At 46.0% G+C, this 22,859-nt stretch overlaps 1 protein-coding gene across 3 annotated transcripts in view; it reads right to left on the minus strand.

The window, feature by feature from the left end:
- The window catches only part of LOC126272437 (tensin), a 2,382,193-nt gene that overhangs the window by 37,504 nt on the left and 2,321,830 nt on the right, over positions 1-22,859 (minus strand). For all 3 annotated transcript variants that reach the window (XM_049975310.1, XM_049975309.1, XM_049975311.1), the window contains one exon: positions 1,074-1,299. In XM_049975310.1, the coding sequence (XP_049831267.1) occupies positions 1,074-1,299 (226 nt within the window). The remainder of the gene's footprint in view (positions 1-1,073; positions 1,300-22,859) is intronic.

Raw genomic sequence — 22,859 nt, forward strand, 5'->3', positions numbered from 1 at the left:
ATGCTGGCTACCTCTCTCGCTATGCTCATCTTCAACCTCAAACGTGTGTTAGTGCCCTGTTGATAAACCCTGTCCTGGTAATCTTACAGGCAGATATCACACGGGTGCACATTTAGTTACCCTCGTGGCCATTTAGTTTGGAATGATTGGCTAATGATACAGTTTTCTTCAAATGTGTTAAAGAGTAAATGAATGACCTCACAAGCTATGTGGGGCAGAGCTCTGTTGCACATTGAAACAGTTGAGTCCAAAGCACCTCTCTCATGTAAGGCAGGGATGTTAGTGAAAAAGATCACAGTACTGTATGCCACTAAATATCTGGGAGTAATGTTGCAAAACAATATGAAATGGAATTAGCACGTTAGGAGTGTAGTAGGGAAGGTGAACGGTCAACTTTGGTTTGTCGGGAAAATTTTGGGGAAATGTGTTTCACCTATAAAGGAGACCACATATAAGACTAGTGTGACGTATTCTTGAGTACTACTTGGGTACTTGGGATCTGTACAGTGTCGGCTTAAAGGAAGAAATCAAAGCAATCCAAAAGTCAGCTACTAGATTTGTTACAACATGGAAGTGTTGTGAAGATACTTGGGGAACCTAAATTGGAATCCTTAGAGAACAGCCATTTGAAGCTGACTGCAGCATGATTTTACTGCCGCTAATATACATTTTGCATAAGCACCACGAAGATAAGATATGAGAAATCAGGGCTCAGACAGAGGTATATAGATAGTTGTTTTTCCCTCACTCTTATCTGCAAGTAGAACAGGAAAATAAGCGACTAGCAGTGGTAGAGGCTACCCTCCACCACAGTGTGAGCAGTGGCTTGCGGAGAATGCATATAGATGTAGGAGTAGCAAAAGTTTAATTATAGCCACCCAGTACAATGTTTCATGAAGAACTCACGGTGAAACAATTAAAATAATACAGACATTTCATGGCAAAGATGATGTTAGAGTTGTCGAAAATGCATCGTGAGATACCATAATAGCCTAAATTATTTTGCTGATCAAGAACAGTTTTTTTTCCCCCATTTAGCTTCATAGCATGATGAGGAGAGGCGGGGGCAGTACCTGCGAGCCGGCGGTGTTGATGTGCAGCGGGGTGCAGAGGTCGGCATGGTCGCTGGTGTAGCCGGCGTCGCTGGAGCTGGCGGTGGCGGTGGCGGTGCGATGCTGGGCGACGCGCAGCTCGCTGAGCAGGCGCGCCTCATGCGCCGGCCGCTGGCCCTCGCGCCGCTCCCGCAGCTTCTGCTGCTGCCGCTGCAGCCACGTCAGGCTGCCACTGCCCACCACCGTACTGCAACGACAAGAGTGCGACGTGTCTGCGAGGCTACCAACATATTTATGGATTTACTTTAGTTATTGTTATTCAGCCTAATCAGATGGCTCACTCTCGCAATGGGCAAGGAACAAGAAGCCAACGGTTTTCATGTAGCAATACTACACAGCCAATCAGGTGCAAAAACTGGAAGCTTTTAATAAACCCTCCAATTTGCAACTGATTGGCTGTTTACTGTTCCTACAAGATTTTATTCTACAGTTGCTGCCCTATCAATATACAAAATTTTAAAATGCACCAAATAGTTTAAAAACAGTCTCAGTTACTATGCCTACTTCTTCGTTAGTTACGTCATCAGAGAAATTATTATGCGAACTGAGGCATTTTCCAGAAGAAGGGTCTATAGGTCTATGTACCCCTTTTCAGGAAATTATTTAAAGGCAACCAACGAGTCATATAGAACATTCTACCACGGTTTTGTTTCATTATATCAGTGCTAGAGGTCTGGGTGCCATATTTTTTTATGTGTGTGCATGGAACACTTCTCATTCACTTTCATTAGATCAGATTAGATTAGTGCTTGTTCCATAGATCACGAGTACAACACTTCGTAATGATGTGGAACGTGTCACGTTAATAAAAGGTGTCTATACAAGACATTACACAAACTATTACAAGACACTCAATATTTTTAATTTTTTTGTGGGGGTTGGGGAAATTACCGACTTACTATATCCAAAAATTCATCGAATGAGTAGAAGGAGTTGCCATTAAGAAATTCTTCTAACTTCCTTTGAAATGCTATATGGCTATTTTGATGCTATTAGGTAAGTGACCAAAGACTTTTATGGCAGCATAATTTACCCCCTTCTGAGCCAAAGTTAAATTTAACCGTGAGTAGTGAATATCATCCTTTCTCCTAGTGTTGTGTTTAAAATTCAATAGTCTTCTGTTCTGAAATAGAAAGCAGATGGATTGAACCATATACATCATTCTGATTTTGTAAACAGAAATACAATGATGGAATATTCAGAAATATGACACTATCAACAGTGGCATTTACTCGAGTGATGCCAGAAAAAGAAAAGAATGTCAGGGATTTATTTGAGTACATGGAGATAAAACTTGTTCACCAAAGTGGCATTAAAGGAGAGCAAAATCTCAGAACATGAAGGCACTGGAACGACAGATGGGCAAACCTTCAAGTGTCATCCGTCAGAAGTCTACAAATACCTAGGCATTTTGCAGCTGGCCAACAGTATCTAAAACATGTGGTCAGCGAAGAGTACACACACAGTCGGGAAAATTAAGAAAAACAAACTGAATGGTGGCAACACCATCAAGGCACTCAGTATCTGGGTCATATCTATCGTAAGAAACACTGCAGGCATTGTGAACTGCACTCAAGTAGAGCTGGATACTCTGGAAAAAGAGAACAAACAAACTCCTGACAATCCAGTGAGTGCCCAGAAACGAAATGTAATTTATACTTTGATTTGTGGGGCAATACTTCACGCATTACAGTATCTTTCTTCATTACTGCCACATTAAAAAACGTGAAGCGTTGTGGTGACATTCTCGGATGTCTGAAAAAACTTCTCGTGTCTTCAATAATCATTTAGTTCACTGTCGCGGAGTAACCGAGCTGACGTCTCGACCTTATCCTGGCAAGAACACAAACACATCTCTTACTTCTTTTCGTAGTACGCTGCGATTTCACGCGAACACAAGTATTACTTTTGCAACTGCTAGAACTTTCATTTTAGACACGACTCCGGCATACATGAAACTACATTGTACGCAGATGTTGCCTTCTCCATAGTCACGTATAGCAAGGGATTTCCTCTATTTGATGGCTAAAAAAATTATCCCGAATCGACCCTAAGATCCCGTATGTAATATATCTTCGCTAATTTATCTTAGTCCTGCAGCTCATTTATCGAAATTATCAACGTACTGACGTACGAATTTGTATTATAACACTGTAGGGTACATCACATTACTTATTTACTATTAGATAATGCATTTAAGTTTGAATTTGCCTTACTTAAACCGTAGTATAATTCAGTTGTCAAAGTAACTGAAATAATACAGTCTGTCTTACTACACAATACTTTCAAATTTGAAAAGTTGCGACAACAATGAAAGATACTTTACTTAAGCGAGCAAATACTGTCATCAGTTCTGAGCCATTGGCAATACGTGTATCCAGTACACGTCAATTGTCAACAGTCGTCACGCGACGTTAGCCATTTGTTCTGAACCAACGCTCATTAGGCGTGGACAATAGACGTTAATCGTTAACAAACGAGATTGTTTGTTGAACAAATACGATTAATATCGAACTAATAGCGTCTAATTCGCCTCCTATGTCAGATAAACGGCTTTGTGTTTATCTAGAAAGTTGAAACAGAAATATCCATGTCTAGAATCTGTCAATAACAATTTGTTCAAAGTGAAAGTGTAAAGCTTTCAGGACTTTTTGGCCTCATGTTGGAATGATATTTAAGTTCAGTGTTTAACATTCTGGATGTGTTTAAACAAGCTCTTTGATATTTACATTCAAAGTCATTAATACGGTATTTTACACTAAACTGATTAACATGTTTTCTCGTTACCACAGCGCGCATTTTCTTCACTTAATAAAATAATAACTGATTGGCGTAACAATTTGAGGTTATCGCTGAAGTCCCGTTTTGGATGCTGTAGAAATTGCCAACCCTAGTAGTTAAGCATAAGGAAAATCACTCGTCTCGCTTTATCATTTTATCTGGACACAGGTATCAGACATTCAGCTGTAGCCATTGGAGAAAAATACGGAAAATGCTAAATCAGAAAAGACATTTTGATATTAGATTTCGACTCGTCCATAATACTGCCGCGCAATTTTATTTATTGTCTAACGTAAAATACGACTTAATATTTTAATTTTCAAGTTATCTGTAATTTTACAATAATGGGCCTGTGCTGTGAGTGAATATACTTCATACAGTATCTAAGGAAGTGCTACGACACAACGTAGCAAAAATAATACATTCTTAATGTACACTCTTGCTGCATTTATTTTAGAAGAAGTTCCTCACTGTAGGAACACATTAGAGACGTGGACTCTTCAGTCTACGTTTGACTTCGCGCACAGAATATGTTTTTCGCGCACTGCTGGTGGAATTAGTAGCTGTGTGGCTGCAACCCGGGGGCTGTGTTATTAAAGTTTCCGGTTTCGCAACAGCACTCGCTTGCGCTGGGTGACATTTGAACAATTTCCGGCCCACAGCAAAAACGGACCACACACACGCCTGCGGCCGACAAAATTGCAGTAATTTTCCGCTTGTGTGGAGGGAAGCTCTGTTGCAAATCCAGAAGCGGAGTTCTCAGCCTTGGGATTTGCTGCGTCGTACACTTCAGAATGACAAGCAACAATTCGCAGATTCTTCTTTCCCCCCTGAGCAATAGCACCTCCACTCGTAATAGCGATGTCTGCGTCGGAAGGGTGAATCGCAACCAAAGCGTTAAAAAATTTTACTGGGTCTTACACAGAAGCTCATGCAGTCTCTTAGATTTTCTGTACCTTCCACTGCTGCAGCTGTCTTCTTCTGCTTCGTAAACCTTTCTCATTCTTCACCTGCTCCTCATATTCCTCTTCCTTCCTCTGAAGAAAACAAATTTTCTGACTTCAAGCCCTACCCCACGCCTGCCCCATCCCGTTCTAACAAATACTTTGGACTACTGATTTCTGTAGCATGTCAACTCACTTTAGTTTTTCAGTGCTCAAGTTGCCTGTGTCCTTCAAATTTATACCTGTAGTTTACTAATACACTTTCCGTTTTTTTTACTGTAAGTTTCATTTTTTGATTTGTTCAGTATGCTGGATATTTTTTCAGAGTGCTGCATATATTTTTTTTTAATTTCCCTGAGGATTTTCTTTTCAATATTTGTTTATTCGTTTACCGAGGCACTGGTCAACTGCATCTTAAGTCCATACTTTCCCTTTAAATTTAAGTAATTTTGTTTTTATATAAATATTTCACTGTAAATCATTATGGGCCGCCCTTATTGTCCACGCGGTTATGGGCGTCATGTCACGAATTGCACGGGAGGTTCGAGTCCTCCCTCGGGCATGGGGGATGTGTGTTGTCCTTAGCGTAAGTTATTAAGTCTAGGGACCGAGGACCTCAGCAGTTTGTTCCCTTAGGAATTCACACACATTTGAACATTTTGTACATCATTGTGTGTTTCGGTAATGGCGGAAATTTTAGAAGATATGACAGTTACGACAGTTGTGCGGTACCAAAAGTCTCTTATTCTTTTTTTCCTCTCAGTGCCTTCAGCGTTTGTCCCTTTAATGGTAGGTTCCGTTAATGGCAGTGCCAACCAGTGTTACACACCTTCATCTCACGAAACACACAGTTTAGCCTAGTGCCTAGGTACACATCAGGAACTATATACGCCCCTTCCATCGACGGCCAGTTACGATTCTAACCAGCTATCTTCGTGTGTAGCACCACTGCACTAGCGCGCATCGCTCATATCGGTTATGGGGATGAGGGGCTGTTGTATCTGGCTATCAATTTACATAATGTGAGGAGTACTCTCACAGCCAAGACACATACAGTGTTTAGTGAACAGTACCTCAGTTCGACAAGCATGGCGAAGGAAATAGGCTTGTATCTGTTAAGAGACATTCGCACCATTCGGCTAACCGCCTGCGCACCCGAGGTCACTTATTTATACTTGCGCGGTGGCGGTCGATGAGGAGCTAGCGGTTCAAATCAAGATGGCAGAAGAAATTTTGAACTCCAGTATTTGGCAGGGAGGTGGGGAACAGGTGGTGTGCAAGGTTTATGACCGCCTGACTTTGAGCTAACGCTCTAGATTAAATTTCAAAACTGTCTGCAGTGTCTCACGGAGCTAGGGTACGTGAACACTGATAGTGATCCGTCCACCGGGTAGTGATGTTAAGCTAGGCAGCCCCTTTGGTGCTATTAGAAAGAAGTTGACTACATAAGACTCCTGGTTTCACCCTATCCCTTCTACCACCACCACCCCCACCGCCGCCGCCGCCGCTGCCGCCGCCACCACCACCACCACCACCACCATCATCATCATCATCAACAACAACAACAACAACAACACGACACTACAGTATACACACACTTAAAGCAACTGAAATATTCCTTCTCGTCCAGTCCATGTAAAATCAGTTTGAAGAAAGATCACTGGCCTCGGTTCGACTTGCTAGACATGACTATACTTCTCACAACCCAAAAGTGAACAACTAAAAGCCCTGTGCTACCAGACTCCTTAGCTCAGTGCTCAGCGGAAGACACGAGTTCGATTCCCGGTAGTGTCAGGGATATTTCCGTGTTGGCTGGACTGGAAGAGGGTGTACTCTGCCTCGTGAGTCCAACTGAGGAGCTACTTGATCGAGAAGTAGCGGCTACAAGGTCACAAAAGCCGACAGCGACAGGGAGAGCGATGTGCTGACCCTATGCTCCCCAGACCACATCCAAATGATGCCATTGGTAGAGGACGACATGGCGGTCGACCGGGCCGAGTGGGCTATCTGGACCAAAACTTTGTAGCTGTCTAACTACTCTCAGTAAATATTCCGGGACCCGACCACTTGAATGGAATATGTTCACCGTTAACAGTTCAGTACAGCGTTTCCAGCTTACTGCTAGCAGCTCTCGCCGCAAATAACCACTACAACAAAAGAGAAATACAACAAAGTCAGAAGGGAAAGAGACATACAGCAACATCACTTTCAAATTTCTATGGAAACAAATATAATTCTTTGGCTCCTACTAAACCTCCCAAGTCTGCCTTGTTCACTACATTACCTTGGCTCCGAGATCTGTCGTAAGCGTTTGTGTACAGATCACGTATACGCTCACTTAAAGGCAACACTCGTCTAGGACACTGGAAAGGTTGAACATGAAATCCATGCCCGCCCACGGGAAAGTACTTTTGGAATGTTTCAAGAAATAACCCAACTGATCTCGAAGGATCATCTTCTGTGAATTACATCCAAATCACCACCTCCACCCGAAAGGGCACACGACTCCTGAAACCCACAAGTACTGCTTACCGATCTCACGATTTCGCAAATGCCAAACTGCTCCCAAAATTATTTCGCATTTAGCGCATCTACTCAATGTGAAGCAGTACGAGAATGGAGGAAATTTCATGAGGCATTTTAAGCTCCCGATACCCGCTCCCGAAGCCAGAGTCCATCACATGCGTATGTGGTGGTGCCCAACTCGCGGGAAAGTAGGTTAGAATTCTGGCGGTGGATGAAATTTTCTCTGCCAGTGTTTGATCATCCAGGGGAGGACAAGTGTTGGCGTCAAGTTCCTAACCACCAGACTTTCTGTCAATGTCTTGTATTAATTTCCAGACCTCTCTGCAGTGTCTCACGATGTGAGAACTTGTGACACTTTTGATGGAGATCCGTCCGTCGGTGGTGGACGTTTAGCCCCGAGGTCCCCTTGTTGTTATTTGACTGGTTGGTTGATTGATTTTTTTTCTGGGGGGTGGGGGGGGGACCAAACAGCGAGGTTATCGGTCCTATCAGATTAGGGAAGGACAGGTAAGGAAGTCGGCCGTGCCCTTTCAAAGGAATCATCCCGGCATTTGCCTGAAGTGATTTAGGGAAATCACGGAAAACCTAAATGAAATGGCCGGACGCGAGTCTGAATCGTGTTCTAGAACGCGAGTCCAGCGTGCTAACTACTGCGCCACCTCGCTCGGTGTTGTTATTTGAGAGGAGTAGGTATGTACTGGCACTAGGTGTCACATTATTCCTTCTCCATCATCACCATCATTATTATCCTAATCACCATCACAAAAATAACACCGCACTATATGCAAATCCATTACACAGTCAATAACAAGTGGCCAGTGAGCGGAGGAAGAACACCCTTTCTGACTAAGTTGCTGAGCTAACCTTTTGAGCATTTCCTAGCCCTCACTTGCAGTGCCTCTGTAAGGTGCAGATTCCTGATAGGACTTTCTGGAGTTTGCTGCGGAAGTTGGAAAACACCGGCTGCACGGGGAAGTTACTCGCCCTTAAAACCTGCCTAATCGGTTCCGACCGCCTCCTATTTACGAGGTTTGGCGAAAGAGCGGCCCATCGTCTTCAGACCGACTAAATAATCTCCGCACTTTGCAGTCAGAAGCTCACCGAGGCAGTGACAATAGAGTACAGGACTAGCACGTAGGGGCTTTCAGCAAAAGATACGTTACGCAGTCACCTTAGTTAACATTTAGACTTAAGTCGAATAGTTTGCCACGCTGGTCCGGATTTCGGATTACGGCGATAACGATTACAGGTTGGTCAGCCCTAGAAGCAAACTCGACACCTGTTGCAAGGGGCCCTCACACGATATGTACAGTTTTGTGTGGACCATGAATCGGTGGTGTTGGCAGAGCAGATGAACCTCATTTCAAGAATTAGGGTGAAGATGAAACTTCCTGGCACATTAAAACTGTGTGCCCGACCGAGACTCGAACTCGGGACCTTTGCCTTTTGCGGGCAAGTGCTCTAACAACTGAGCTACCGAAGCACGACTCACGTCCGGTACTCACAGCTTTACTTCTGCCAGTATCCGTCTCCTACCTTCCAAACTTTACAGAAGCTCTTCTGCGAACCTTGCAGAACTAGCACTCCCGAGTTCGAGTCTCGGTCGGGCACACAGTTTTAATCTGCCAGGAAGTTTCATATCAACGCACACTCCGCTGCAGAGTGAAAATCTCATTCTGGAAACATCCCCCAGGCTGTGGCTAAGCCATGTCTCCGCAGTATCCTTTCTTTCAGGAGTGCTAGTTCTGCAAGGTTCGCAGAAGAGCTTCTGTAAAGTTTGGAAGGTAGGAGACGGATACTGGCAGAAGTAAAGCTGTGAGTACCGGACGTGAGTCGTGCTTCGGTAGCTCAGTTGTTAGAGCACTTGCCCGCGAAAGGCAAAGGTCCCGAGTTCGAGTCTCGGTCGGGCACACAGTTTTAATCTGCCACGAAGTTTTATATCAGCGCACACTCCGCTGCAGAGTGAAAATCTCATTCTAGGGTGAAAATGTTCGCGGCGCGGACGCATTCTGTCGACGACCCCGCTCGTTAGCAGGTACTGAGCCAAAGCCTCGCCTAGACATGGCTTTCTCGCCTCTCGCTTCCTCCTACGGACGGCGCCCTGACCCCTGCTGCGTCGCTCGGGGAGTGTCTGATGCGGTCACCGTGCCGTGGGAACCTGCGCGCCTTCCTGCTTCGTGCAGAAACACCTGTGTGTAGAGACCCTCCCAAGTCACGCCACGAGCAGGAAGCGCCTCGGTTCGCGAGCTGCGACACCCTGGCTCGCCTCTATAAGCTGCCCCCCCCCCCCCCCTCCCTCCCTCCTCTGTCCAGATCCGCGTTCGCACGCCTGTCGCCTACTGAAAGAGCTTTCTTTCTTTTTGCCCTCCAGCCGGCCAGAGACTTGATCCCCTTAACGGGCTCGGTCCTCCGTGAGCTAGCGAAGTCACACATGGCCAAAGAGGACTTCTTTCTTTGGCACCAGTTGAAGGTGATCAGTTCAGCAAGTCGTTGGTGTCTACACTTCTACACTCAGCTGAAAAAATTACTGGGATAACGATAGGCACATATGCGGATGGCGGTACTATCGCGTTCTTATAAACAGTGCAGTGGCGGAGCTGTCATTTGTGATTCATCTGAAAAGGTTTCCAACGTCACAGCCGCACTATGGGAATTAAGAGACTTTGAGCGCGAAATGGAACATTCCATTTCGGAAATCGTTAGGTAGTTCAGTATTCCGAGAACCACAGTGTCAAGAGTGTGCCGAGAATAGCAAATTTTAGGCATTGTCTCGCAACACAGACTTCATTTAACGACCGAGAGCATCGGCGTTTGCTTAGAGTTGTCGGTGCTAGCAGACAATCAACACTGCGTGAATTAGCCGCAGAAATCAGTGTGGGACGTGCGAGGAACGTGTCCGTTAGGACAGTGCGGCGAAATTTGCCGTTAATGAGCTACAGCAGGTGACGATCGATGCGACTGCCTTTGCAAAGATCACGACATCGCCTGCAGCGCCTCTCCTGGACTCGTGGCCATATCGGTTGGATCCTAGACGTCTGAAAAACCGTTGCCTGGTGAGGCGAGTCTCGATTTCAGTTGGTAAGAGCTGATGATAGGGTTCGAGTATGGCGCAGACCCCAAGAAGCCATAGATCTAAGTTGTCAACGAAGCACTGTGCAAGCTCGCGGTGGTTGGGCTGGGTTGTTTGTCGGGATGAGACCAAACTGCGAGGTCATGGATCTCATCTGATTAGGGAAGACATTATAATCATATGAAACTGTGGTGTTCCTGAGACCTTCCCAAGAGTCAAACGTGTATGATCGGAGCCAGGTCTCCGTCTCGCTAGGCAGAAGCTCTAACCACTACACCAGCCGCTCACAGTGGCACTGCGCAACCGCATGAATTACCTAGCACGCCTCACTCCGCAATCCAAATTCCAATTCACGCCTCAGCCCAGTTGGTATTGGTAACAGCATTGTAGGGGTTCTCCAACTGTATTGGAATAATATCTCAGTCCAGGCATAGGTGCTCCAATTAAGGTGTAGTAGGGTTTTCCATGCAGCTGTGCCAAGCCAATGTGCCAGGGTGACGTAATGTTAGCGCATCCGCTTAGTGAGCAGGAGACCCGGGTTCGAATCCCGGCCTCGGTACAAATTTTCATTCGTCGTTTCAGTCCGCATGTATACATCACATACAATGTGCTTCCATTCTCTAATTATGTCATATATAGAAATGTAAAAAAAATATAACAGTTAAGCTACAGCCCTGGCGTACTCTTTGGTTTGTATACAGGTTGAGTCAGCAGGAAAGGTACATGCTTTGGGGGGTGATATTAGTGGTGATTCTGAACAAAAAACTGCTAATAAACTTATGCCCTTTTGTTAACCGTTCCCGGGTAAACCAACGAAAACAACTAGGAAAGGGAAACGTGCAGCGTCGTCCTTACTAACCGTGTTCGTAGGCAGTTCACTTGCGCGTGGTGCAGTTGTTTACCTCAAGTCTCAGGCCGACAGTGCTTGTTGTAGTGGAAAGTACTACAGTGAACAACGAATACAATTTTGTGTAGTGAAAATGGCACGGATCTTCACACGTTCAGAGTATGTTGACATGTTGTTTGTCTGCGGTTTACCCAATTGGAATTCCAGAGCTGCTATGCGAGAATACCAACAAAGATTTCCGAATCGCAGAGTGCCAGATAGGAAGGTGTTTCACGGACTGCGTGAGCGTGGTACGCTTCCCAGCGTAAATGTTGTCTCTGAACGTCCCGTACAACAAACTCTTAGCGAAGTTGAGAACATTCTTGAAGTAGTGGAATGCAACCCTACTAGCTCTAGAAGAATTGCTGCCCAACTTGGTATTCCACAAACACGAGTGATACGCACAAAAAAATGGTTCAAATGGCTATGAGCATTATGGGACTTAATAGCTTAGGTCATCAGTCCCCTAGAACTTAGAACTACTTAAACCTAACTAACCTAAGGACATCACACACATCCATGCCCGAGGCAGGATTCGAACCTGCGACCGTAGCAGTCTCGAGGTTCCGGACTGAAGCGCCTAGAACCGCACGGCCGCCGAGGCCGGCTGATACGCACAGTACACGAGCATGGTCTGTATTCCTTTCATCGGCAGAGTGTACAATATCCGCATGAAGAAGATGCTGCCGCCCGACAAGAATTCTGTCAAATGAGCGATTAATTCCACGTATTCTGTTCACTGATGAGTCAACATTTACCCGCAACGGAATCGACGACGCGCCAGCTCTCTTGTATGGGCAAATGAAAATCTGCTCGGTACTGTGGAAACGAATTTTCAACGACGTTCCTCAGTCACCGCATGGTGCGGTATTATTGACGACCAACTCATCGGTCCAGCTGTGTTACATGACCGTCTAACTGGGACACGGTATATTGAGTTTCCTCAAAATGTGTTACCAGAATACGTGGAGGATATCCCTTTGGCAAGAAGAGCTCGTATGTACTTTCAGCATGACGGAGCTCCTACAAATTCCGTACGGCCAGTGACACAGTATCTTAACACGACGTATCCTGGTCGTTGGATCGGTCGCCGTGGAGTCATTGCTTGGCCACCGAGGTCACCCGATGTAACCCCATCGGATAGCTGTTTGTGGGGGCGACCGAAGAGCGACGTCTACAAGCGCAGAGTGGACACAAGAGAGGAACTTCTCGCTCGTATTTCACACGCTTGTGCCCATGTAAAGGTGTGCAAAACTGAGCTCCGATCGGCGACACAACACCTGTCTACAAGAGCAGCAACATGCATTGAAGCTGACGATCTGGCCGGTCTCTGTGGCCGAGCGGTTCTAGGCGCTTCAGTCTGGAGCCGCGCGACCATGCCTCAGGCATGGATGTATGTGATGTCCTTAGGTTAGTTAAGTTTAAGTAGTTCTAAGTTCTAGGGGACTGATGATCTCAGATGTTAAGTTCCATACTGCTCAGAGCCATTTGAACTATGTTTTTTCTGACCATCTTCTGTAAGGAAACTTACACAATTAAACAAACCCTAACATAACAGTATCTTAATTTACTGTCACCTGCATCTTTCCCATTCCTAGGTGTTTTAATTGGTTTACCCGGAGACCGTTAAGAAAAGGGCATATGTTTATTTGAGGTTTTTTTTGTTCAGAATCACCAGTAGTTTCACCCGTCAAAGCATGTACCTTTCCTCCTGGCTCACCCTGTATACGTATGACGATGGACTTGCCGCTCTTAAACCACTTGCCGCACCGAGAGAGGAGGCGGAAAAAAATAGCTCTGAGCACTGTGGGGCTTAACTTCTGAGGCCATCAGTCCCCTAGAACTTAGAACTACTTAAACTTAACTAAGCTAAGGACATCACACACATCCATGCCCGGGGCAGGATTCGAACCTCGACGTAGCGGTCGCACGGTTCCAGACTGTAGGGACGTGGCACAGTGGTTAGAGCATTCAGGAGGAAGACGGTTCAAAATCTAGTCCGGGCATTCTGATTTGGGTTTTCCGTGATTTCCCTAAAATCGCTCCAGGTAAATGTGGGGATGTTTCTTTTGCAAGGGCAATGCCGACTTCCTTCGCTAATCGGATGAGACCGACGACCCTCTCCCGAAGCAACCAACCAACTAACCACCTGCCGCTTGTTTCGAGTTCCAAATAGACTAGAGCCACGGTTCCCATAACTCGTACTTTTGGTAAGATAGCCCAGAGCTGTAGAGTAGTTCAGGGACCGCGGGTGGACTGAAGTTCCAGCAGGTGTTTCCTCGACGGCGGTGCCAGCGGTCGAGTTCCACGTTCCCGCGACGGCAAACCGGAGCCGTCGGACGGCCGCGACGGTCGGGGCTTTTTCTGCGGCCGCGTTCCGCGACCTGGCGCGTACGCACCTCTGCGGCTCTCCCGTCTATCCCCAGTCCCCCCCTCTCCTCGCCGCCCCCCTCCCCTCCCCCAGCGTGTTGCTACTGGCCCGGCCACTGCCGACTCGCGAGGGCGCCCCCCCGCAAATGCGGCCGCGTCGGCTCAGATAACTTCGGTGCCGCGCGTTCGTTACGGAGCGGTGCCGCACCCGCCTGCGTCTCCGTTGTCTCCGGCGCGGTCGTCGTCTGCCTTTTGTCGGGTCTCCCCCCCCCCCCCCCTCCAGCCCCCCGCAGGCCGGCCGCCCGGTTCCCGCGACTCTCCGCGGCATTCATACATAATGCAGCAGCAGTGGCGGCGGCAAAGAACTCACCCGCCTCAGGCTGACCCCAGGGTTGACCGAGCCACGACAATGTCCGCGGACCAACAAGAACATCTGAGCCAAGTGACGCGGGACAACTAGAAAACACAGCTGGAATTTTAATTGAGAGCAGCCTGTTCCGTACCCCTCCCCCCGCCACCCCTTCAACCTTCTCGGTTTGGAGTTTTCGTGGACAGTGTCATCACTGCAAGGGAGAAGTACACTTATGAACCTGCGAGGGACAGATTCAGAAATAGCAGCACTCCAGTCATCCTGGCAAATGGCGTGTCGCACCGTTGGGATGCCATCAGATCTGCTGCTGGCCGTCAGCGTGACTGTAGCGCTCAGGATGGACAAGACGTACACATCAGATCAAAAGTCTTGGGACACCTATTAGTGGACTTTAATATGGGCTGTTTCCACCCTTCGCCTTTTGACGGTTTGAACTCTACTGGAGACACGTTCAGTGAAAGGTCTGAAGATCTGTGGAGGAATGGCAGCCAATTTTTCCTCAAGATCAAAAGCCAGAGGAGGTAGTGAGATAGGACGCTGGGGTCTGGAGCGCAGTCGACGTTCTGACTCAACCCAAAGGTGTTCCATTGCGTTCAGGTAGAGACTCTGGGAATATTAATGTCCACCAGCCACTGCTTCACAGATCCTACATTATGGCAGGGTGGACTGTCATGCCGATAAAAACAATCATCATCTCCGAACTGTTCATCTAGTGTATGCAGAACACTGTGCTGTAAAAAGTGTTCATATTCTTCCGGTCCACAGTAAAGTGACCACTCCTTAATCGCGAATTATATCCTAATATCGTAACACGACCTCCTCCGTACTTCACTGTTGGCACTACAAATGATGACAAATCACGTTCTTCAGGCATGCATGCACAAAATCCAAACCCTTTCATCGGATTGCCACAGGGTACAGGGTGATTCATCACTGCAAATCAGCTGTTCAGTGATCCATTGTCCAGTGGCGCCGCTTTTACACCACCGCAAGTGTCGCTTAGGGCGGTATTTCACTATCGTAATTCTCTGACAAAGAAATATGATCAAATATTCGTCAAATTTCTTTGGCAAAGATCTTTGACGTGGCGCTAAAAAGGGGTATTATACTGTCGTCATATTTTTCGTCAAATTTTAAGATGGCGGCCAACAACTTGTTATTACGCACTCGTGTTGTTAGTACCACAACTGCAGTGTGTGTGTATTTGGAAGAAAAGCGGCGGAAAGAAGGAGACATACGTGCGTGGAGTCAGGTATTACGTCGAGATAGTAAAAGCATTCGGCAAAATTTGTTACGAGAGCTGCAAGTGGAGGAAGTCAACTCTTAATGTGCAAGTTACTTACGAATGGATAAAGTATATTTCAGTATTTGCTCAGTAAAGTGGCTTCTCGTATTACAAAACAGAATAATCTCTTGAGAAATGCTGTTTGTGCAGAAGACAGGCAAACAGTGGCACTCGATTTCTTGATACAGGAGAGAACTCTTATAGTTTACAGCACAGCCCTCGAATATCATATTGTATATTAACCAAAATAATTCCAGAAACGTGTGAAAAGATTTATAAACCTGTGTAGGAGAAATATGTTAAGGTAAATAAATGTTTAGTACACTATACGGCAATAAGAACTATTTTTACTTTTGAATAATTTAATTAATGGAATTAGTGTTCCAACAACTACAAAATTAGTAAAAATTACAAAGCGGATGAAGTGCTTTTTAACTTGGAGCATCCAGAGTTCAAAAATAGACAAAGTAGAATGGGAAGGTAACAATTTTTTTTTATCTTAGAGTGTGACCACATATTCTATTCCGGCTTGCTGAAAAGCTGCCTGGATGTCTCCAGGTGTAGAGGTATGATTGTCGATATGAAGTCGGCTCAGCATATTCCACCTACTCATCACCACACAGTTAATAGCATACACTGTACCCCTCGCTCAACCCCGACCCCAGTCGAAGCAAATTTATTAAACAAAAATGGAGCCGAAGGAACACAACAAGTTGAGGCCATGTTTACAAACACGCTACAGAGAAGTCAAATAGGTGTAGCGACGCCAGCGCTCCAAGCCGTTACGTTGCACATTGCTGTGAACAGAAGACGAACGACTTTTATGACCAAATCTACGGGGGAGGGGGGGGAGGGGTACATATGATCATATTTGTCTGACGACAGGCGAGATTTGGCAAAGTTCCCTATTACACCATCAAATTTCGGTGACATAAATATTTGACATATCAACTTGACAAAGAAATATGATATACCGTTCTTAGCACTGACTACAAGAATGTGTGGCTTATGACCAGCTGCTAGACCATTGCATCCCATGCGCTTAGTCGTTACGTTTGTCGCATTTTTCCTTGTGCTGATTTCATGTGATCTTTTACAACCACCCCCCGCAAAGCTTGGCAGCCCATGTCCGTCACCGGCCGTTGTTGTGGCCGAGCGATCCTAAGCGCTTCAGTCCGGAACCGCGCTGCTGCTACGCTCGCAGGTTGGAATCCTACCTCGGGCATGGATGTGTGGGATGTCCTTAGGTTAGTTAGGTTTAAGTAGTTGTAAGTTGTAGGGGACTGATGACCTCAGATGTTAAGTCCCATTGTGCTCAGAGCCATTTGAACTCTGCCTGTCAATCCGTGAGGTCTGTCTGTTCTTGGTTTGGCTGTCGTTGTCCTTTGCGTTTCAACTCCACAGTCACCTCACCAACAGCTGACCGGGATAGCTTTGCAAGGGCTGAAACGTCACTGATGGATTTATCGCTATGACTAGTTCACGTTTGAAATCACTGAGCTCTCCTGCCCCACCAGTTCTGCTGTTACTACCTCTCAGCTGACACCACAACACTCCTCGATTCCTGTTTTGGCGGGTCCTCCGTACGGATACTTATGATCAGGTCGCGGCTTGATCGTGCGTGACAGACGCCTTCGACACCCTGCTTCCCTGGTTATGGAGCACTAGCGCCGCTGTGAAGAAAGCCTGCACCTTACCTGCAATCAGGAGAACGGCCCTGTCACGGGCTGGCACCCTTTATAAATATTTTATGTTTGCGTTTGCCCATCTTCGGATCTTGGTGGAATAAGGAAGAGCGTAAAGCGTTAATTTTGAAGTCCGAAAGATGGGCCAGACGCACAGATTAACCGGCCGCGCGGTCTTAGGCGTCTTGTCACGGTCCGCTCAGCTTCCCCCGTCGGAGGTTCGAGTCCTCCGTCGGGCATGAGTGTGTGTGTCGTCCTTAGCATAACTTAGTTTCAGTTAGATTAAGTAGTGCGTAAGCTTAGGGGCTGATGGCCTCAGCAGTTTCGTCCCATAAGTCCTTACCACAAATTTCCAAATTCTTAGCCGCCCTTTGTGGCCGAGCGGTTCTAGGCACTTCAGTGCGGAACCACGGTGCTGCTACGCTCGCAGGTTGGAATCCTGCCTCGGGCATGGATGTGTGTGATGTCCTTAGGTTAGTTAGGTTAAGTAGTTCTAAGTTATAGGGGACTGCTGACCTTAGATGTTAAGTCCCATAGTGCCTAGAGCCATTTGAACCATTTGATTAACGACCATTGGTCTAATACAAAGGCTAGTCACTTTCATGGTTCAAATGGCTCTGAGCACTATGGGACTTAACATCTATGGTCATCAGTCCCCTAGAACTTAGAACTGCTTAAACTTAACTAACCTAAGGACATCACACAACACCCAGTCATCACGAGGCAGAGAAAATCCCTGACCCCGCCGGGAATCGAACCCGGGAACCGGGAGTCACTTTCATACTTAGGTGGTTATGTACTCGCATCGATATATACGGCGACAGTTATTGAACTATACGAAAAATTGTAAATTAGTTACAAACTACAGCGTGCACACACTTTATTCAACATGTAAACGTCACTACACGTATTTAGATTTAGGTTGTGACATGTTCGATATGCCTGCGATGACGTGGCGCGGACGAACAGCGAAGTCAGAACATCGATGCAGTAGTCGCACCTGCCTATACAAATATCGGCTGCACATTCTGAATATACTGCCGACTTTAGAGCTGTATATTTAAGTATTGATTTATTATTAGTTAACCTGTAAATGAACAAACTAAGAGCCTGCGAATACCCCTTGGAACCGAAAGGAAAACGATGCACGTTCACGCTTGGCGATAACCACTTCGCTAACAATGGTAAACGGCGTTCTCCCACTTTCAGATATTCTGTTTTAGATACGTTTATGACACGACCCCATTTTTCATATTCTTCTTTTGATTTGCGGAGCATGTAATCTTCAATATAAAATAAAAATATCTGCACTCGATATGGCTATTCCAATATCGATATATCGTGGGACGAAATACTACCGATACATCTCGACATTTTTGTAAAAGGATCGATATATTGGGTTTTTGTCAACAGCCCTAATAGCCCGCCAAACACAGGCCACTTACTGTGCAGCAGGAATATGTGCTCTTTTGGTCGCGGAAGCTGGTCAGATACGCTGAAGCTGTGACGGGCTCGTAGAGCCAGTGTGACGCGCCCTACTTTGCCCCCAGGTGCTGCGTGGCTGCGCGTCAGTTCTGGAGGCGCGGCGGGTCCCGCGAGGAACGCCGGGAGGTCGGGTGGCGCGGTCGTCGACTCCGCGGCAGGGCTCGGCCTCTTCCGCGAACCTCTGCAGGCGATGCGACGCGAGGCGAGCCGAGGCGAGGCACAACTCCTCCTCCTCCTCCTCCGCCTCCGCCTTTGACGTCTGCCGCCCGCACTGTCACGCCTCCCTAGCCCAGCCGTATCGCGTTTCGACGACGTCGCGCGCTCCACGCGTTTCGCGATTTGTCCGGGTCGCTGGAGCGCAATGCCTGCAGACACTCGACACCACCTCTTCTGGCCCGGCACGCGTGTCTGCGTCCTTCGGTAGCTACTAGCTTACGCACCGGCGCCCACCTACGGCCCTTCGCCAAGTCTACGCACTCCGTTTTCCTCGTCGCTAGCATCACAACGACACAGTGGTGAAAGCTGGTTACGCGAAAACGATACGCCGGATACAGCGGAGTGATAACAAGAGGCTCAAGTTTGCTTCCAGAAGCTTTTTTTTGGCCTCTGGATGCACCAATACAACCAGTCCAAACCTACATGGTTGGCTATCCTTTAAAGGCCTCAATCTATCTTTTTCTGCAATTTCTAAGGAATTTAAAACATAGCCGGCTGGTGCTACGGTCGCAGGTTCCAATCCTGCCTCGGGCATGGATGTGTGTGATGTCCTTAGGTTAGTTAGGTTTAAGTAGTTCTAAGTTCTAGGGGACTGATGACCTCAGATGTTAAGTCCCATAGTGCTCAGAGCAATTTGAACCATTTTTTTTTAAACAAAGATGTTATTCACTTAGTTCATAACACATAGTTACATACGGTTACAATTTAACCCCAAGCAATTAACACGACTTCCACAAGCAATTTATAAATGAAGAGTTTGAAAAATCAGCCAAGCAGTTGCAAATAATGGTTTATTAACCCTTGACCTACGTTTCGACATTTGTAAAAATATCTTCTTCAGAAGTAGCGGGCCGTGTTACATCACATGCCGGTACATTAGATTAGATGACGCGTGTACCTTATGGAGATACAAAGGCCTTAGTCTCTGCGTGAACCTTATGCCAGAGACTAACACGCTTATTACAATTTTATATTGACAAGAGCCTCTATCTGTGGGCATTTACTACTGAGCATTCTTTCTGAATTACGAAGTATGTAACCTGGTTGCTAGTTAAAGGCATGGCTTGCGATAATTCTTTTTTTGTCAATTTTGTTTATGACAAGAGCCGCTCGGCTTCATCCAATCTAATGTTCCACCATGTGATGTAACAAGGCCTGTAAGTAGGCTGTTTAGGTTTTTATGTTGGTAACGCTCTGTATGAAAATCTCTGACTGTGCTGTGCGCAGTCTGTGGCTGCTTTGCATTGTTGGAATATTTGCTATTGTAATGTCGGCCAGTTAGATGTGAACAGCACGAAGCGTTGTGCAATTTCAGGTGAGCCGCTAGCAGTGGTGGATGTGGGGAGAGATATGGCAGAATTTTGAGAGCGGACGATCTGGACGTGTGTCCATCAGAAAGAGTAAATTTGTAATACTGGATATCATGAACTGATATATAATGACTTTTGAACACTATTAAGGTAAATACATTGTTTGTTCTCTATCAAAATCTTTCATTTGCTAACTATGCCTATCAGTAGTTAGTGCCTTCAGTAGTTTGAATCTTTTATTTAGTTGGCAGTATTGGCGCTCGCTGTATTGCAGTAGTTCAGGTAACGAAGATTTTTGTGAGGTAAGTGAGTCATGAAAGGTATAGGCTAATGTTAGTCAGGGCCATTCTTTTGTAGGGATTATTGAAAGTCAGATTGCGTTGCGCTAAAAATATTGTATGTCAGTTTAGTGTTGATCAGAATAAGTAAAGAGAGAAATGTCTGAGTACGTTGAGTTCTGCTCAGCTGTTTGACAATCAAATAACGTAAGAAGTTTATCAGCACAGTCGTTTAAAATTGATGTTTCAGGCCCACCACTTCTGAAGAAGATATTTTTACAAATACCGAAACCTAGGTCAAGGGTCAATAAGCCATAACTTGCAACTGGTTGTCTGTTTTTTTCTACCTCTTCAGAGATAGACAGTTGCTGTTTTGCAACCATATGTAAGATTTTCAGTTTATAAATGTACATATTAAGAGAGCATTAACACATTCGAGGTAAGCTCCTGATTCATGTGGACCAGCTCGGTAAGCGGTCAGTCCGATTCTCTTATGTGTCTAACACACCCAAGGTATATGCGGTTGGCGTCCTGGATTTCCACAAAGTCGCATTATAGTAATGGTGTGACGTGGATTCTGTGGAGGCGTCTCCTTAGCAGCTGTGATGTTCAGTTACATTTCATATCCTACTTTTCAGCATGTCATTGGACCTTCGGTAAATGTATGTGGATCTGCTTGTGCCAGGTGCCTTTGAGCAGATCTGCGGTCACCCATTAGCTTTTGGCCATGTCTGTCGCCATACCAATTAGATCAACCGCTAGAATGTATTTCTTTCTTCGTTGCATTCTTTGCCAATAGGTCCGCTTCCTCATACCATACTTTCTCACATACCCTTCGGTCCATACAGATTTCTTCGTATCTGTGATACAGCAGCAGCCATTTTCTATAGTAAATAGCAACAACCGTTAACTTTACCAGGTGGGGACACTGTCTGTACGAGGGAGTGCATCCGTTATTATTACAATTGATTAGTTCTGATGGCCATGCTGTATCTTACTGCCATTGCAGTAGCTAGGAGCTCAGCCGTGTAATATGGCGCATCTTTCGGTAGGTCAAATAGTCCACTGCCGACATTGTTCGACATACTTATGCACTTCCTTGTACGCCCTGAAGATAACAGCTCCTCATATGCAAACTGAGAAATGGCGGAAGTTCACGGCATTTACAATAGCCAGCGTCCAGCCAGAGGTAACAACTAAAGCGGAATACTTATTATTATGTACAAACGAGTTACCGATGACATTGCCACACAGCGTATTACTCGTACCACGTGGGCTGATGGCATGGTAACAGGAATGACCGATTTGAGGGAACAGTCGAACGGAACCGGCAGTTTGCGTATAGATCAGAAACTTCCGTAACTATAGCGCTGCTGTATGTACCGGGTGTCCCTCCTACGAATCATCAGGCACATTTTCTCTGGTGACTCGGTAGATGCTTTGCAGTTTTATTTTCGCAGTATGCAGCTGGAGACAGCTCATCAAGTCTTCCGCGCAACTACCAGTGTCGACGGGAGCCGCCGGTTTGTTTCCTGTTACGGACTAAATTATTTTTAAAACGGAATTTTATGTGCCCATTCGATAAAGCGGTCCTAAATTAGTCTTGTGCGATATTCGTTCTAGCATTATGTATTAACAGTGACATAAAAACGCGTAGAATACTCCCAGTACACCAGCAGTGACCCAGCAGCGCTACACAGATACTGCCAGAGTACTGGTTGTTCTTTGTTTTTTAATGTCCCTGTTAATACAAATCGATAAAAAGTATATGGCATCAGACTAATTTAGGACCACTTTTATCGAATGGGCGCGAAAAATTCAGTTTTAAAAATAATTGTGTATGTAACAGGAAAAAAAACCGACGCTTTTCGCCGACAGTGGGCGTTCCATGAATAATATTTTTTTTTTTGGTTGATTACAGCTACATATTGTTGCAAATATCCGCCGAAATATCATGGAAAATATGTAGATGCAATTCATTTTACTGACACGAATTCCCCGGAAGGCGCGACAACAGTTCGCTTTGGAAATCTGATAGTTGAGTTGCCTAACTGCAGGCGCGAAGTAATTCGATGTACCGACTCGGAGTGGATGATTTGTTTACATGGCCTGACGCACCTGCCCCCTAGTGAAGTTATGCCATGGCGCATATTAGGAATCGAAACTTGGAGAGATACTCCATCCACAGATATTTGGATACTTAGGGAGTAACATCGGAAGCTTCATTAAGCTGTTCCCGTATGATACTGTTGTATACAGGGAAGTCGCAACGCTAGAAAACTGTTCAATACGGTTCAAATGGCTCTGAGCACTATGGGACTCAACTGCCGTGGTCATTAGTCCCCTAAAACTTAGAACTACTTAAACCTAACTAATATAAGGACATCACACACATCCATGCCCGAGGCAGGATTCGAACCTGCGACCGTAATAGTCGCACAGTTCCGGACTGCGCGCCGTGAACCGCGAGACCACCGCGGCCGGCTAGAAAACTGTAGCGATATACAGCAATAGCTGCAGAAGATCGCTGCTTGCTGAAAT

This window comes from Schistocerca gregaria, chromosome 5 (assembly GCF_023897955.1).
Source record: "Schistocerca gregaria isolate iqSchGreg1 chromosome 5, iqSchGreg1.2, whole genome shotgun sequence".
In the NCBI taxonomy this organism is placed as follows: domain Eukaryota; kingdom Metazoa; phylum Arthropoda; class Insecta; order Orthoptera; family Acrididae; genus Schistocerca; species Schistocerca gregaria.